This window comes from Pollicipes pollicipes, unplaced genomic scaffold, assembly GCF_011947565.3.
Source record: "Pollicipes pollicipes isolate AB1234 unplaced genomic scaffold, Ppol_2.1 Scaffold_2555;HRSCAF=2994_pilon_pilon_pilon, whole genome shotgun sequence".
Classification (NCBI taxonomy): domain Eukaryota; kingdom Metazoa; phylum Arthropoda; class Thecostraca; order Pollicipedomorpha; family Pollicipedidae; genus Pollicipes; species Pollicipes pollicipes.
This window is the reverse complement of record NW_023596136.1, coordinates 10,635,129-10,652,962: the sequence shown is the minus strand read 5'-3', so window position 1 is coordinate 10,652,962 and position 17,834 is coordinate 10,635,129. Positions and strand designations below refer to the sequence as shown.

Below are 17,834 nucleotides of genomic sequence, written 5' to 3'. Positions count from 1 at the left end.
CGGAGCTGGAGGGCGCGGCGGTGTCATGACGGGCTGGCCGCGAGAGACGTCCAGAGAGCCTGCTCTCCACGAGGTCAGGTCAGGTCAGCTGCGGGCTTTGGGCCTGGGTCCGTGCCGCGCCGCTGGCGGCCGTAGCAGACCGGACCCCGCCGGCAGGGGTGAGGCGGCGAGCGAGCACAGGTGAGGCCGCCCGCCGGCCAGGTACGGGCCGGCACGCCTCCGGCCGCCATCAGCTGTCTCGCGGAGCCGTGTAGAAGCTGAAGCCGGGGGAGCTGGAGCTGCTGCTCTCGCGCTGCTGCTTCTCCTGCGAGCGGGCACCGACGCACGACTCAGGAGCACCGCCACCGCCCAGCACTCCAACACCAGCCCTTCTCACACCAGCACAGACACTGCGCACACATTCCTGCACGCATTCAGGATACACGACGTTCCGAGCCAAGCGCCACAGCAACCCATTCAGGAGCGCGCCATGTGCGCCCCATCGACCGGCCACCCACCTGGAAGTACTTGGAGGATGCCAGCGGTACTGGCAGCTTGATGGCCGGCCGCGTGCCCTGGTGACCGGAGCCGGGCACCAGGCGGGGTCGGCCGCGACCGCGCCGGGTCGGCGGCGGCGCCACTGTCGGCACGGAGGGGTCAGAGGTCACAGTGGGTCAACGGTCACCGCCACAATGGGACAGGCGGTGTCAGTGGCCACAGGCACCACGGGACAACGGAGGGGAGACAGCAGGTGTCGGAGGGTCCGGCGCCGACCAGACACGGGAACAGCCGAAGAGCACCGGACACCTGAGTCATCGCACACCAACACGCCCGGAGTGAATGTGGTGACACAAGACGGGCAGGCTGCCAAGCTGATGGCGTTGCCTCAGACTACTGGCGGCGCGTGTGTCGCTGACGGGGCCATGTTCCTGTTCCCACGCCGCGCTCGGCTGATCCGCGGCCGATCCCCCTCTGCCCGGCGCCATCCGTGCAGAGGCGCCGCGGCCCCGGCAGGCCAGCGTTCCGCCGCGGCCCGCACCACACAACACGCGTCCGCCCGCGGTGAAAGGCGTCCGCACGCGGCCGGCCACGGGCTGGGAAAAACGCTCCGCCGCCGGCGCCGATCGCGTGCGCCGCGTGCAGGTGCGCCCGGCTCACGTGCAGGGCGACACCGGCGCCGACACAGAGGGGACCCCGTCAGCGGCTGCTGAGGACGGCCGCCGGCCGGCACGCACCAGCTCGAGCCCGCACCTCAGCGCGGTCACCGACCTCCAGCCCGGCTCGGCTGCTCATCAGCACTAGGTCGCTCATAGCGGCAGCGGGATGACCCCTAGCTTATAGAACTCCTGCATGGTCTCCTCAGAGAGGACGTCCATAACACTGCCACCTCTTGCCGGTGAGGGCAAGGTGACGAATACATTTATGGACAAAATTAAAACCTCGGATGCTTTGGTCAAGATTCGCCGCTGTGAGGTCCACCGCCGCAACAGCTCCCAAAGAGATCCTTACGCCTTATCAGCACTCACTACCAGCCTCCACACCCTATCAGCGTTCACCACCAGTCCCTACACCCAATCAGCGTTATCCACCGACGGCACACCCAATGGGCGACGTTCGACGGCTGGCGGGCGGGGCCTGACCTGCGGGGTCGACGTCGTCGGCCGGCGCGCGGGCCTGGCCGGGGTCGGGGGCGTGGCCGCCCCGACCGCGGCCGCGGGACGTACTGCCGCGCGGCCGGCCTCGCTTGCGGCCGGTGCCCCTCTTCCGCCGCGGTTGGTGCAGGTCCAGGAAGGACGACGGCGGCCCTGCCGACCACAGACAGACTGAAGAGATGCCCCGCCGGGCCATCACGCAGGCACGGCGTGTCGCCCCGGGGCGACTCCAGACATGGCACGGGTCATCTCAGATGAGCGGTCGGACCAGCCGGGGACGACACACGTCCACTCCAGCTACAGCCGACACGGGCCATCCCAAATGAGCGGACGGACCAGCCGAGGACGACACACGGCCCACGCCAGCTCACAGCCGACACGGGCTATCCCAGGTGAGGGGACGGACCAGCCGGGGACGACACACGGTCCAAGCCAGCTCACATCCAACACGGACTATCCCAGGTGAGGGGACGGACCAGCCGAGGACGACACACGGTCCACGCCAGCTCACAGCCGACGCGGGCTACCCCAGGTGAGGGGACGGACCAGCCGAGGACGACACACGGTCCACGCCAGCTCACAGCCGACGCGGGCTATCCCGGGAGCCGGCTGCAGTCGAGGAAAGCACGGACATCGGCCCAGTCATTCATACACGTAGCAGTGCGCACGCCAGGCATAGCTTGGCTGTATAAGCTTAGCACCGACTGAGGCATTTCGCCAACCGCGACCGGCTGGGGAGGCGGAGTAAACCGGATGGGAAGAGGGATTGAACCGCTCTGCCTAGAGATCAGATGGCAGGACACAACACGGAAATAACTTGCCCTCATTTTCCCGGTTTGCTCGAGAAATTAAGTCCTTTTGGTCTTTCATTGATGTTTAGCAACTTGTTCGTGCTAAGGGACCCACTTTGAGTAAGAAGGCGGGGGGGGGGGGGGGGAGGGGGGCACAAAAACGGGCGGCCAAGAGACCAGACCAGACCATAGTCAGAGAAGCACGTCTCTGACCATGTTCCCTAGCTTCCGGACAGCTCCAGGTAGGCCCACTAGATTTTCAGCGGCCATCACGTGATCAGTCTGACACACTTCAGTAACAAGCATACTGGTGCCAGGTCAGGTCATGATGCTAACAGGTCATAGCCAAAATGTTCCCGGCTGTCTGGGCCTTCAGAGAAGCAAATGAAAAGTTTCCCTTCGTGTGTTATCTATATTGTTTTCATGCAATACGTCATCTAGTCTGATGCCATTCCAGTCAAACTCAGGTATACGATGGTAACATCCAGTCAGCATACAGGGCATGCCCGCGGGGGCGGCAGGTGGTGCTGGCCGCCCTAAAGGTCAGCTGACGTCAGAGGCGGGACGGACCGTGCCGAGCATTGCAACACGATAAGCCTTCGCCGCAAAACTCCGACGCTGACCCGGAATTTCACGACCGGATGGTGGAAGCCGTCATCACGCGACGACCACTGCTTAGCGTGAGACGGATCCCAGAGACATGCCCAATCAAAAATATCGACATACATACCGGGAAGATCATGTCAAGTCAACTCGGAACTGCTGAACCTACTTGACTTGACTTGACTTGACGCAGCCACTTCTTACGAGCGCTGCTGAAGGCCAAGTGAGCCTGACTTAAATCATGGGAAACATTTCAACTTGAGCGACCCGGCACAGCCGTCACAGTTTCTAGAGGCTAATACCTTCGCGACCAATAATCACGGGTTCATACAGTTTTCAACAATTGGAACCCGGCACAAGTTTGTTACCTATAGCGTAAGCCAATTCTATGGAAGCTGTATCTATCAGGCGAAGTTTCCATGTAACACTGCAATATGGCCACGATTTCATTCACACCTTTGACTACCGTGGACAGGCCATACACAAAAAAATCGAAGAACGCGGGGCGAGACCAGGTCCACATCTCGGCGGCATGACGTCGCAGTCACACGAAGCTAGCAAATTCTGACGCAGAAAAGAGGTTAATTGTACGGGGAAGTGTCTGTGGATTTTGTGCATGATCATGCGCCATTGTGCGCAAACCAGTCCGTTTAACGCACAACCATGCGCCATCGTGCGCAAACCAGTCCGTTTTGCGCATGATCATGGGCCATTATGCGCAAACCTGACCGTTTTGCGAATGATCATGCACCATCGTGCGCAAACAATTCTGTTTAGCGCATGATCATGCGCCATTGTGCGCAAACCAGTCCGTTTAACGCATAACCATGCGCCATCGTGCGCAAACCAGTCCGTTTTGCGCATGATGTCCGTTTTGGGGAGTTTTTCAGGACTGATGTCAGAGCTCGGCGGCCAGAGCAGATGAAGACGCAAGACCAATCGCACAGGGTACGCCATCGTATCGGCTACCACTCACCGACGAACATCAGAACGGTCAGACCCATAGGCGCGCCAATAATCAACGATAAATCGGTCGACGACAACTTCAGGAGCCAGCCCCGCTCACAGGGCGCTCGAGCCAAAACGGGGAGAAGTTGGGCCCCACAGATAACACAGGCGCTCTGCCCTGTTTTCGTTATTTTTGAACACTAGGGTCACAACTGCTCAAATTGTCAGCCAATGCACCCTGATCGATGTCGAAGACTGAGCAGTCAGCCAGTTCTGAACCAACGCTATCCGTAGGCCAGCGGGCTCATTCCACATATGCCATTGGGTGTCTAACGATTACATCATCAAGAAGGGTCGACTTGGCAACGCAATGGTCAACCCACTGATGCCGGTTGCCGGAGGTATATCACAACATTAGTTTATTTGTTGGTGTCATCGTCGAGATGAGTGCTGCCAAATCTCATCTGTTATCGTCTTGCGCTATCTAAGCTGTGCACAGTGCCCTCCTGGTCACAAATCGGAAATCGGCCACAAAACCAGCCACATTTTTTGCAAGCCAATAACCATTGGCCAGGTCTCCATCGGTCAGAATAGATCACACGACTCAAAAGAACACGTATATGACAGCAGCTGAGTTTGACCTGGCTTGACTTTGATCCGACCATGAACGTTATTGTTAATATTGAGATATGTTTCTAGTACGTACGAAGACGATCTTCGAAGACGATCAGAGAATGCCTACTGGCCAGGTCCTCATTGGTCACAGCATATCACGTGACTCCAAGGAAAACATACATGGCCTTACCTGACCTTGACCTGGCTTTGCTTCGACCCAACTTTGAACACTTTCCGTCACATTGGTGGCACACGGCTCCGAGACCGTCACACAAACACGGTTATTGTACGCACTTTACGTGCCCTGTGATGTGAGTCACGTGCACGCCAACTTCATGTTCTCCAGGTGATAATGGCCAGAGCTGTCGATGGCCACTTAAGTTCCTCCGCCTCCGCGCTTAGAGCCTGCGATGGCAGGAGTGGGCGCAAAGTACCCGTCTGGGAGCGGTAACGGTCACGGTCGAGCCAGGCATGCCCGACGATGCCGGCTGAGGGCAGCCAGGACGGCGCCACCACCAAGCGATTGACTCGACAATGCTACAGTCGGGACATAAAGACAACCGTCCCTGCTGGGAAGACACAACTGCTCGGCAGTTACTGGCAGTGACAACCAGCGAAATGACATTCGATGCCCACGCGTTCGCGATATTCCAGCGTCATCATGGACAGACCCAGTCGGTGAGATTGACCGGGGGCGGCGTTGCGGGCGTTGAGCGGCGCCGATGGGACGTCACAGTGACACCAGCTGCCGCGGCAGAATCCCCGCGTGGGCAGGGCAGGCCCCGACGACCCAGTCTCCGGACTAGGACGGATTCGGCGGCAGCAGCGGAGCACGCCCACCTCGTGCCGTCCTGCTCCGGCCGCCGCCGCTCGCCGCAAACTATGCGGCCCGCAGACAATCGACGCCCGAATCGGGCCGCGCCGCCCGCACAACGCGAGGAAAGCCGGCGATAGCCATCGGCGGCCGCTCGTTATCCGGCGCCAGCGGGCGGTGCGGCTCGCTGATGAGAGTGCGGCGCGGTGCCGCACTGGCGACGGCTCCAGGCTGGTGACGGCTCTGAACTGGTGACGGCTCTGGACTGGGGACGGCTCTGGACTGGTGACGGCTCCGGCCTGGTAACGACTCTTGACTGGTAACGGCTCTGGACTGGTGACAGCTCGGGACTGGTAACGGCTCCGGACTGGCGACGACTCTGGACTGGGGACGGCTGACTGGTGACGGCTCCGGTCTGGTAACGACTCTGGACTGGTAACGGCTCTGGACTGGTGACAGCTCGGGACTGGTAACGACTCTGGACTGGTAACGGCTCTGGACTGGTGACAGCTCGGGACTGGTAACGACTCTGGACTGGTGACGGCTCGGGACTGGTGACGGCTCGAGACTGGTGACGGCTCTGGACTGGTGACGGCTCCGGACTGGTGACGACTCTGGACTGGGGACGGCTCTGGACTGGTGACGGCTCCGGCCTGGTAACGACTCTTGACTGGTAACGGCTCTGGACTGGTGACAGCTCGGGACTGGTAACGGCTCCGGACTGGTGACGACTCTGGACTGGGGACGGCTGACTGGTGACGGCTCCGGCCTGGTAACGACTCTGGACTGGTAACGGCTCTGGACTGGCGATAGCTCGGGACTGGTAACGACTCTGGACTGGTGACGGTTCTGGACTGGTGACGGCTCTGGACTGGTGACGGCTCCGGACTGGCGACGACTCCGGACTGGTGACGGGTCCGGACCGGCGACGGCTCTGGACGATTCCTGGGCGGCGGACTGGTGACGGCTACGGACGGTCCCTGGACGGTGGACGGGCACACACTGGCCGGCCCGGGAGGGGCCCACCACACTGAGACCGCTGCCTCGAGGCTGGCGCACTCATCCGCGAGCTTACGCTCACTGATCCGTAGTAGCTACACCCCTCCGTCTCGTATCCTTCCGTGACGCGTGCTCTTCTGAACGCGCCACTACCCGTATCGCTTCGTTTGACTTTGAGGCACAGCGGAGTCTGAAAGAGCTCTCCACTTATCAATTTTCAAAATGGCTGCTACGGCCGCAGAGAGTACAAGTACGATTCAAGGGCATGTATCCAATACTTTGACCGCGGCAGACGGCCCGCGACCAATCTTAGATAACTTCAACTGTGTCCCTAATCAACTGTCCCGGTGTCAATTGTGTCACAAATCAGCACGTATGACGAGCCAAAAACGGCCTGCCCTTGGGGCAACTGGACCGCAGACTTCCACACGTATCCCGTGACCGGCACCAAAGACAGTGTCACGCCGCAGCACCCTCTCAAATCACGTGGCAAAACAATATTTGTCCCGGCTATTTCCACGCACTTAACAGTGCCTGTCGGGTTGAGGATCACGCTTTAGGACAGGAATCATCTTTATTATATAAAAATAGCGCTTCAGATTTTCAACGACAGCTGATTTTAAGCCCAAGCTTTGGTCTAGCGTCACACGCCACACGTCAAATGTCGCCTCAATGATACGTAAGTAGGTGTGCCATACATCACAACACAGAATCATACTTGTGGGTTTATATGCACAACGGCAAATGTGCTTTCGAACAAAAACTGCAAAGATGCCAGAAATGACATGACAGATGCCTTCTTGACATAAGACATAACGATATACCTTATAAAAACGCGTTTTTAAATTTGTTTTGCACGGTCGCACGCTCCATACATAAGTTACAATAATGCGCCGTTTGTTTTTAAAAAAATCTACTCGGTGCTTTGTAGCCCTCTTTGCGATCAGAGCTCTTGCTTATCCTAACGGAGAGCCTGGCGATCCGCCGTTCGTCCCATGCAGTGTCTTGACGTACAAGACCGTCCTTTGTCAGCCTGACCCTCCATGGCCGAATGCTCCATTGATCGTCTATGACATGGCTAACAATCGAACATTAATGCTGGGACGTGTGTTCACATAGCTTCCCACCATAATGACCAGGAACTCTGCACTCCGCCAGTTAGGCCACGAGGAAGGCAGCGAGACACGCAACTGCTCTTCTGTTTACACCAAGCCAGAGCAGTACTGTGGGCAGTACATCAGGCGACTCTGTCCCGAGTCCGGTCTCTGTCCACTGGGCGGGGGTGGGACAGGGCAGTGGGTAATGCCGGCCCGCTCGGTGCAGGCTCTGGCCACTGGCCGTGGATCAGAGGTGGCGGCCGACAGACGGCGTGTCTGGGTCGGCCGGCCCGCATACCAGCCGGCCGGCTCGTGATCACGGCGGCCTTGAACTTGTGGTCAGCTGCTGCGACCTGGCACCGCGGATAGCCACACACGGCCCGCAGAGAGACGCGCCAACCCACCGAACACGGCACTGTCACGGCCAACCGACTCTAGAGACGGACACACACGGCCGCCAGAGAGACGGAGAGAGACGCCGACCCACCGAACACGACACTGTCACGGCCAACCGACTCTAGAGACGGACACACACGGCCGCCAGAGACACGGAGAGAGACGCCGACACACCGAACACGGCACTGCCACGGCGACCCGACTCTAGAGACGGACACACACGGCCCGCAGAGAGACGGAGAGAAACGCCGACCCACCGAACACGGCACTGCCACGGCGACCCGACTCTGGAGACGGAGACACACGGCCGCTAGAGAGACGGAGAGAGACGCCGACCCACCGAACACGGCACCGTCACGGCGACCCGACTCTAGAGACGGAGACACGGCCGCCAGAGAGACGGAGAGAGACGCCGACACACCGAACACGGCACTGTCACGGCGACCCGACTCTAGAGACGGAGACACACGGCCCGCAGAGAGACGGAGAGAGACGCCGACCCACCGAACACGGCACTGCCACGGCGACCCGACTCTAGAGACGGACACACACGGCCGCCAGAGAGACGGAGAGAGACGCCGACCCACCGAACACGGCACTGCCACGGCGACCCGACTCTAGAGACGGACACACGGCCGCCAGAGAGACGGAGAGAGACGCCGACCCACCGAACACGGCACTGCCACGGCGACCCGACTCTAGAGACGGAGACACACGGCCGCTAGAGAGACGGAGAGAGACGCCGACCCACCGAACACGGCACTGCCACGGCGACCCGACTCTAGAGACGGAGACACACGGCCGCTAGAGAGACGGAGAGAGACGCCGACCCACCGAACACGGCACTGCCACGGCGACCCGACTCTAGAGACGGAGACACACGGCCGCCAGAGAGACGGAGAGAGACGCCGACCCACCGAACACGGCACTGTCACGGCGACCCGACTCTGGAGACGGAGACACACGGCCGCCAGAGAGACGGAGAGAGACGCCGACCCACCGAACACGGCACTGCCACGGCGACCCGACTCTAGAGACGGAGAGAGACGCCGACCCACCGAACACGGCACTGCCACGGCGACCCGACTCTAGAGACGGAGACACACGGCCGCCAGAGAGACGAGAGAGACGCCGACCCACCGAACACGGCACTGCCACGGCGACCCGACTCTAGAGACGGAGACACACGGCCGCTAGAGAGACGGAGAGAGACGCCGACCCACCGAACACGGCACTGCCACGGCGACCCGACTCTAGAGACGGAGACACACGGCCGCCAGAGAGACGGAGAGAAACGCCGACCCACCGAACACGGCACTGCCACGGCGACCCGACTCTAGAGACGGAGACACACGGCCGCCAGAGAGACGGAGAGAGGCGCCGACCCACCGAACACGGCACTGCCACGGCGACCCGGCACCGCGGATAGCAACACACGGCCCGCAGAGACGGAGAGAGACGCCGGCCCACCGAGCGCTGCACACCGAACACGGCACCGAGCTGGAGCAGAGTCCCTGACGGACAGCATAACAGCCCCGCCACATAGCGAGACAAACAGGCAGATACTGTTGCACAGACGTATCCAAAGGCACATACAACACGCAAACACACACAAAAATGTTGAATACCGCGATGCGGAAGACAGACACGCTGACTCAGTCGGCTCTCTCGAAGTCAGGCTAGCGGGTAATTGGCATACGCACATCAGCCAAGACACCGGCGCATGACCCATATGATGGCCGCAGCCACACCGAGCCTTCCGTCCACGTCAGGTGGAGAGGGCCCTATCAGGAGGCCCGGATAGCCGGCTACCGCGGGAGGTAGTAATCACAGTCACACCGTCTTTAGTCACACCGGGTGACCTGTCCGCGGGGGGGGGGGGACTTACCTCCAGGGGAGGGCAGTGGCGTGATGTCCATATCCACCATGAGCGAGCTCTCCGGGCTGGTGTCCTCCGGCACGGCCACACTGCCACTCTCCAGCGAGCGCTGTCAACAGAGCGGCCACAGTCAGAGGCTGGCCACACCTCCGGCACGGCCACACTGCCACTCTCCAGCGAGCGCTGTCAACAGAGCGGCCACAGTCAGAGGCTGGCCACACCTCTGGCACGGCCACACTGCCACTCTCCAGCGAGCGCTGTCAACAGAGCGGCCACAGTCAGAGGCTGGCCACACCTCCGGCACGGCCACACTGCCACTCTCCAGCGAGCGCTGTCAACAGTGCGGCCACAGTCAGAGGCTGGCCACGCCTCCAGCATGGCCACACCCCCGGCGCGGCCGCACTGCCACTCTCCAGCAAGCGCTGTCAACAGAGCGGCCACAGTCAGAGGATGGCCACACTGCCACTCTCCAACGAGCGCCGTCAACAGAGCGGCCACAGTCAGAGGCTGGCCACACCTCCGGCACGGCCACACTGCCACTCTCCAGCGAGCGCTGTCAATAGAGCGGCCACAGTCAGAGGCTGGTCACACCTCCGGCACGGCCACACTGCCACTCTCCAGCGAGCGCTGCCAAAAGTGCGGCCACAATCAGAGGCTGGCCACACCTCCAGCATGGCCACACTGCCACTCTCCAGCCAGCGCCGTCAAAAGAGCGGCCACAATCAGAGAAGGACCATATACCCCGCTCAGGTTCGCTGCAAAGGGTATGGTTCAGACAGATTCAGAAGAACGCGCCTACACGACCCGGAAAGTTAATTGCAGCGGCCAATAACCTCACAGAAAAGCGCAAATCGCAGAACCCGTCACATTGCACACACACACATTTACATTGTACACAGAAGTTAATCGCCGATTACCCGTGAACCTGAGCAATGAAATATAATAACATCTTTTTAATTTCTTAATACTATCATGATGAAAATTAATGGTTCAACCACGGTGGTGAAATACGGCGATCCCTATCGTCATAATGGTTGGTAAGACCGCATGCACTGCATAGCACGTCTCCCGGCTTGTTTAACAGCCTACAAATCAGCGCTGGGGTTCAAATGTCAGCCTGCCGGGCGCTCCAGGCCGCCGGACCCGCCACGCTCCCCAGAGACAGCTCGCGAGACGGACAACTGCCGGCAGCTCACCGGGAAGCGGTCACCACTCACGCCACGGTCACGTGACCACGCCACGCTCCCCAGAGACAGCTCGCGAGACGGACGACTGCCGGCAGCTCACCGGGAAGCGGTCACCACTCACGCCACGGTCACGTGACCACGCCACGCTCCCCAGAGACAGCTCGCGAGACGGACGACTGCCGGCAGCTCACCGGGAAGCGGTCACCACTCACGCCACGGTCACGTGACCACGCCACGCTCCCCAGAGACAGCTCACGAGACGGACGACTGCCGGCAGCTCACCGGGAAGCGGTCGCCACTCACGCCACGGTCACGTGACCACGCCACGCTCCCCAGAGACAGCTCGCGAGACGGACGACTGCCGGCAGCTCACCGGGAAGCGGTCGCCACTCACGCCACGGTCACGTGACCACGCCACGCTCCCCAGAGACAGCTCGCGAGACGGACGACTGCCGGCAGCTCACCGGGAAGCGGTCACCACTCACGCCACGGTCACGTGACCACGCCACGCTCCCCAGAGACAGCTCGCGAGACGGACGACTGCCGGCAGCTCACCGGGAAGCGGTCGCCACTCACGCCACGGTCACGTGACCACGCCACGCTCCCCAGAGACAGCTCGCGAGACGGACAACTGCCGGCAGCTCACCGGGAAGCGGTCACCACTCACGCCACGGTCACGTGACCACGCCACGCTCCCCAGAGACAGCTCGCGAGACGGACGACTGCCGGCAGCTCACCGGGAAGCGGTCGCCACTAGCGCTGTGGTCGCGTGACCACGCCACCCTCCCCAGAGACAGCTCGCGAGACGGACCACTGCCGGCAGCTCACCGGGAAGCGGCCGCCACTCACGCTGTGGTCACGTGACCACGCCACCCTCCCCAGAGACAGCTCGCGAAACGGACAACTGCCGGCAGCTCACCGGGAAGCGGTCACCACTCACGCTGTGGTCACGTGACCACGCCACGCTCCCCAGAGACAGCTCGCGAGACGGACAACTGCCGGCAGCTCACCGGGAAGCAGTCACCACTCGCGCCGCGGTCACATGACCACGCCACCCTCCCCAGAGACAGCTCACGAGACGGACAGCTGCCAGCAGCTCACCAAGAAGCGGTCACCACTCACGCTGCGATCACAGGACCACGCGGCCTGTACAAACGCATTCCCATTGGTACGCGGAGCAGGGCGCCTCAGGACGGACCCACTGATTAATGGCCTGCTCGGCACGCCGGAAAATTCATAATCCATTCGCTTGGTTCGAAGGTTTCTCCATTATCATTTCATCGGCTTTACTTCATGCTGCATGCAGCGCTAGACTTGCCTAACTATGTGATCTGATCGGTCCTGGTCATCTGCCGATGATTTGTCTTGCCTGCAATTAATTCCGATGCCTTCTACAGCATACGAAACGCGGATTGCAGTACCATAGCGCTTTCAATGGTTGTATTCTATGCTATTCCAAGTCGTGCAATGCCTGTGTGTAATGCATATGCATTACATGTGTATCACAAATGTATTATTGTACGCCCTTCCAAGACGTACGTCTGTGTATGATATATGGATCTCTCCCGCTCATTCCTCACTCCTCAAGGATCTCTCATTTGGATCGGGTTTGATAGATTCATATGAGGAATGACCACGAATCCAACGGCGCCAGTCGTAACATGAGTAGGTCGGCCTCATCAAAATTCGGTATTCGACATTAAATAATCACAGCGTTTCCAGAAATTGTTCTCAAGCGACAACACCAGTACCAAACAATTGCGCCTTAAGGCCAATGGCGTGCCTAGTGGTTGTCCTGACCGTGCGGGTGCCTCTGAGGAAAAGTTTGACTAACGCTGATGACCTACGCTAACAGAGTGGCTGGCAGCGGGCCGCTGGTTCCAGGCAGGGCGGCCCGCTCAGGCCAGCAGGCTGCCACGAGACCCACCTCGCTGGCCCGGCTGGGCGGCCGCGAGCCGAGAGGAGACGACAGCTGGGACAGGTCGTCCGCATCGGCCCGGGCCCGCTTCTCATCCCCGCCGCCACCCTGCGCCACACGGCGCTCGGTCAGATCACGCGACAGGGAGTCCATCATGTCACATCAGGAGACGGGCAGACGTCTCCACAGGTCATCGGTCTCGGCCAGTCGCCTCCACAGGTCACTAGTCTCGGCCAGTCGCCTCCACAGATCAACAGTCTCGGCCTGTCGCCTCCACAGGTCACTAGGCTCGGCCAGACGTCTCCACAGGCCACTAGTCTCGGTCACACGCCTCCACAGGCCACTAGTCCCAGTCACACGCCTCCACAGGTCACTGGTCTCGGTCAGAAGCCTCCACAGGTCAATAGTCCCGGTCAGACGCCTCCACAGGTCACTAGTCTCGGTCAGACGCCTCCACAGGTCACTAGTCTCGGTCAGAAGCCTCCACAGGTCGATAGTCCCGGTCACACGCCTCCACAGGTCACTAGTCTCGGTCAGACGCCTCCACAGGTCACTAGTCTCGGTCAGACGCCTCCACAGGTCACTAGTCTCGGCCAGTCGCCTCCACAGATCAACAGTCTCGGCCTGTCGCCTCCACAGGTCACTAGGCTCGGCCAGACGTCTCCACAGGCCACTAGTCTCGGTCACACGCCTCCACAGGCCACTAGTCCCAGTCACACGCCTCCACAGGTCACTGGTCTCGGTCAGAAGCCTCCACAGGTCAATAGTCCCGGTCAGACGCCTCCACAGGTCACTAGTCTCGGTCAGACGCCTCCACAGGTCACTAGTCTCGGTCAGAAGCCTCCACAGGTCGATAGTCCCGGTCACACGCCTCCACAGGTCACTAGTCTCGGTCAGAAGCCTCCACAGGTCACTAGTCTCGGTCAGAAGCCTCCACAGGTCGATAGTCCCGGTCACACGCCTCCACAGGTCAATAGTCTCGGTCACAAGCTTCCACAGGTCAATAGTCTCGGTCAGACGCCTCCACAGGTCACTAGTCTCGGTCAGACACCTCCACAGGTCACTAGTCTCGGTCAGAAGCCTCCACAGGTCAATAGTCTCGGTCAGACGCCTCCACAGGTCACTAGTCTCGGTCACACGCCTCCACAGGCCACTAGTCTCGGTCACACGCCTCCACAGGTCACTAGTCTCGGTCACACGCCTCCACAGGTCAATAGTCCCGGTCACACGCCTCCACAGGTCAATAGTCTCGGTCAGACGCCTCCACAGGTCAATAGTCTCGGCCAGACGCCTCCACAGGTCACTAGCCTCGATCGGACACTGCCAGGTCACCAGGTCCGGTGGGACACCTGCACCCGACCTTGGCGTTCCGTCAGACACGTCATCAGGTCATCGGGTTTGCTCAGACACTGCACCAGGCCGTCGCATTCGGTCACAGGCCGTGTCAGACCATGGGGCTCGGCGTGAGACCATCCGGCTCTGCCCGGCCCTGCGTCCGACCCCGGAGCCGGGATGGACGGGCCAGAAGGCCGTGTCGCCTGGGCCAGGCCCCTGGCCAGGGCTCCGGGTCGACTGACCTGGTCGGCGCGGCGTCTTCGCTCGCCCTGGGTTTCGGCCTGCCGGGCCCGGTCTACGGCGGAGGGAGGCGGTGTCAGCGCTGCCGTCACCGGTGGCGGACCGACAAACACCGCTGCAGTCGGCACCGCACAGGCTATCTCAACGGCACAGACCATTGCCAACTGGTCACATCCAGACGATACAGGCCAGTGACAACTGCTCACATCCAGACGGCACAGACCAGTGCCAACTGGTCACATCCAGACAGTACAGACCAGTGCCAACCGCTCACATCCAGACAGCACAGACCAGTGTTAACTGGTCACATCCAGACGGCACAGACCAGTGTCAACTGGTCACATCCAGACAGTACAGACCAGTGTTAAATGCTCATATCCAGACAGCACAGACCAGTGTTAACTGGTCACATTCAGACAGCACAGACCAGTGACAACTGTTCACATCCAGACGGCACAGGCCAGTGTCAACTGCTCATATCCCAACGCTCAACGTGTAAGTCGAAACGAGAAGGGACAGGCGCTGGGACGTTCACAGGAAGACGGCAGAGCCGGTGCCGTCGACACTAACGGCGACCTACATTTCCTCTCGATGACGTCGTCGTCCAGCAGCAGCGAGACGACCTCCTTGGCCTTGAGCTGGTCCGGCCGGAAGTTGCCGCCGCTGATGACCATCCTCTGGATCTGCGGGTCAGGTCAGGTCACGTGACGTCAGACCGGTGTCAGGTGGGACGGGTGAGGGCGGGCGGGTTAGGTAGAGTCGGGGCGAACAAGGAAGTTGCCGCCACTGATGACCATCCTCTGGGTATGCGGGCCAGGTCAGGTCACGTGAGGTCAGACCGGTGTCAGGTGGGACGGGTGAGGGCGGGCGGGTTAGGTGGAGTCGGGGCGAACAAGGTCAGGTCGGGTGCTGGGAGATCGAGTGGCTTCAGATGTCAGATGGGGCCAGGGGGGGGGAGGGGTCAGGTGAAGTCAGGTCCGATGGGATGAAGTCAGGTGGTGCCAGGTCCATTGGGATCAGGTCAGGTCGCTCACGTTCTGATGGGATCAGATCAAGTGATGCCAGGACCGACCTGATCGTGTCACGGCACATCAGACACGGCAAATCGGAGTTTCAAAAGATAAGCTACTGTGATTTAAGCACATTTCGGGGCTTGTTCACATTGAACACAATCTTGGCCTCATACTGGTACCCCGGGTCTATATTTAGTAGCGACAAATAATTAAATCAAAAGTGCTCCGCAAGCGGGGACCTCCAAATAGTTCAACAGCAATTCGTCCAGAATTAGCGAGCCGACAGCCATGACTCCTCTGTCCAGAGTAGCACTTATTCTTTATTCTATCACCTCAGTAAGAGTTCATTACTGGCCGTACCCGTCATTTAAACATACGGCATGACTCCTTAGCACGTTAAAACTCCGTTAAACACGCCTAGAGCTCACGCAAATAGCCTATCCATCACTAGGCAAGACGTTACATACAAGAGAAGTCCCGCATCCCAAGTCCACGGATCATTTGCTGCTGCTCTCTCCTATTTTGCAATGTTGGATCCCTAAGCAAATATTAGCGCGTGCCATTAAAACAACGTTCAACCCCTATAACATTTTAACTCAGAGCGCACGGTGCAGTGCTACAGTTGGGAAGATGATTGGCTGACGCGATCAGAATCCCTCCTCACATGAACGTATGCCCTGAGGGAGAATGACACGAAATGAAGACGTTTGCGACCTTCATGAGGCCTGTGGCCTTCCGTTTAAATCAAAGGTACGTGAAAGGCGCGTCCGTCGAATACAGGAACAACCTTGTAAAACGAATCCGATCAAATGATTTGCTGGAATTGTTTTGCAACCACTCTCCTTGCTAGGCCGATTGGTGAGCTTGCTAGCCTTGTCGCGAAGGCCCTGCCCCCACCACTGAAGTCGTGTAACCCCGGGCCAACGGACAGCGCTGCCGCAGCTCAGCGTGCTATGACGTTCCACGACACGCTCACCCTACTTCAACATGCAATTCGGCCTGTTGCCAGCTGGTCATCATATAAGATATCACGTTGAATGCATTCCGTCGTCTTAAATTTAAATCAAAACCAACTGATGCGCAGTGCAACTCGAGTAACCCGTGGCCTTCGGGTGAAAAAGGTTGACAGGTGAGAAACGACTCTGCAAAACTTATACTGACAGACTGAACATGACGCCACTCGTATTAACATGTCTCCAAAAACAGTAACATAACTTATATTCGTCATGTATTCAACATTCAGGATCCGGAGGGCCTCAGAATGCCGAAGCTGCAGGAAAAGTCGGGACGAGAAGGGAACAGGTCGGTGACCGGAGCAGGTCACCGCAGCTGGGACACGCGTGCCCTGTGACATCGCCCTTCCCCTGCACCCACTGGCCCCCCTCATCTCCCCACCTTCATACCCACTGACCCCCCTCATCTCCCCACCTTCACGTACCAGCGTGTACATGCTAGCCAGCAGACCGCGCGGGTACCGTGCCAGGTGGTATTCTCCTCCGACCTTCATGTACCAGCGTGTACATGATAGCCAGCAGACCGCGCGGGTACCGTGCCAGGTGGTATTCTCCTCCGACCTTCATGTACCAGCGTGTACATGATAGCCAGCAGACCGCGCAGGTACCGTGCCAGGTGGTATTCTCCTCCGACCTTCACGTACCAGTGTGTACATGATAGCCAACAGACCGCGCAGGTACCGTACCAATGGTATTCTCCGATCTCCACGTGCCGGTGGCACGCGAAAGCCAACACACCGCGCGGGTACCGTACCAGTGGTATTCTCCTCCGACCTTCACTGACCGGTGGGCGCATGATAGCCAGCAGACCGCGCGGGGACCGCACGAGCGGCCAGACCGAGCCCCGTACAACCAGGCATTATGCAGGCACAATGTGCCCCCGCTCATCCCGCGGCCCAAAGAGCACAGCGTCGGCGCTTTATTGTGATAGCCCGTGATGAAACGACGCGCCATGCGGCCCACGTCGGCGCGCCGGTTGACCCGTGACCCGGCGGCAGGTGTGTGCAGGTCAGGCCGGCCGGCGGCACTTTCTCCGGCGCAGTTGTTAGCACCAGGCTGCTGGCACAGCGGCTGATTCATTTCAGATGCAAAGGAAAGAAAGTGAATAGCACACGGCCATGATAACGCTTGCAGTTTATGGACCGTTCGGCTTGTGCCCATGAACTGGTCTAATGCTCCCGCTGTTACGCAATGGCACGGCCCGTTCGTGATTGTCTGACGGCGTCCGCCGATTGTCTGCACATCATCCCACGTCTGCCCGCGTGTAAGACTGCCGGCGCGCTTCACACATCCGGTGAGTTCACCCTGGTGTCAAACTGACTGGCGCCGGGGAACAATGTGTGGGGCACTACATA

The 17,834-nt window shown here is 59.8% G+C and overlaps 1 protein-coding gene across 1 annotated transcript in view; it reads right to left on the bottom strand.

Annotated features, from left to right (window-relative positions):
- Positions 1-1,286: 1,286 nt before the first annotated feature.
- Positions 1,287-17,834, bottom strand: part of LOC119108680 (chromatin-remodeling ATPase INO80-like) — a 37,421-nt gene continuing 20,873 nt past the window's right edge. The window contains 6 exon segments of the mRNA XM_037232308.1: positions 1,287-1,366; positions 1,692-1,784; positions 9,783-9,882; positions 12,888-12,986; positions 14,456-14,508; positions 15,034-15,136. Coding sequence (XP_037088203.1) covers positions 1,287-1,366; positions 1,692-1,784; positions 9,783-9,882; positions 12,888-12,986; positions 14,456-14,508; positions 15,034-15,136 — 528 coding nt within the window.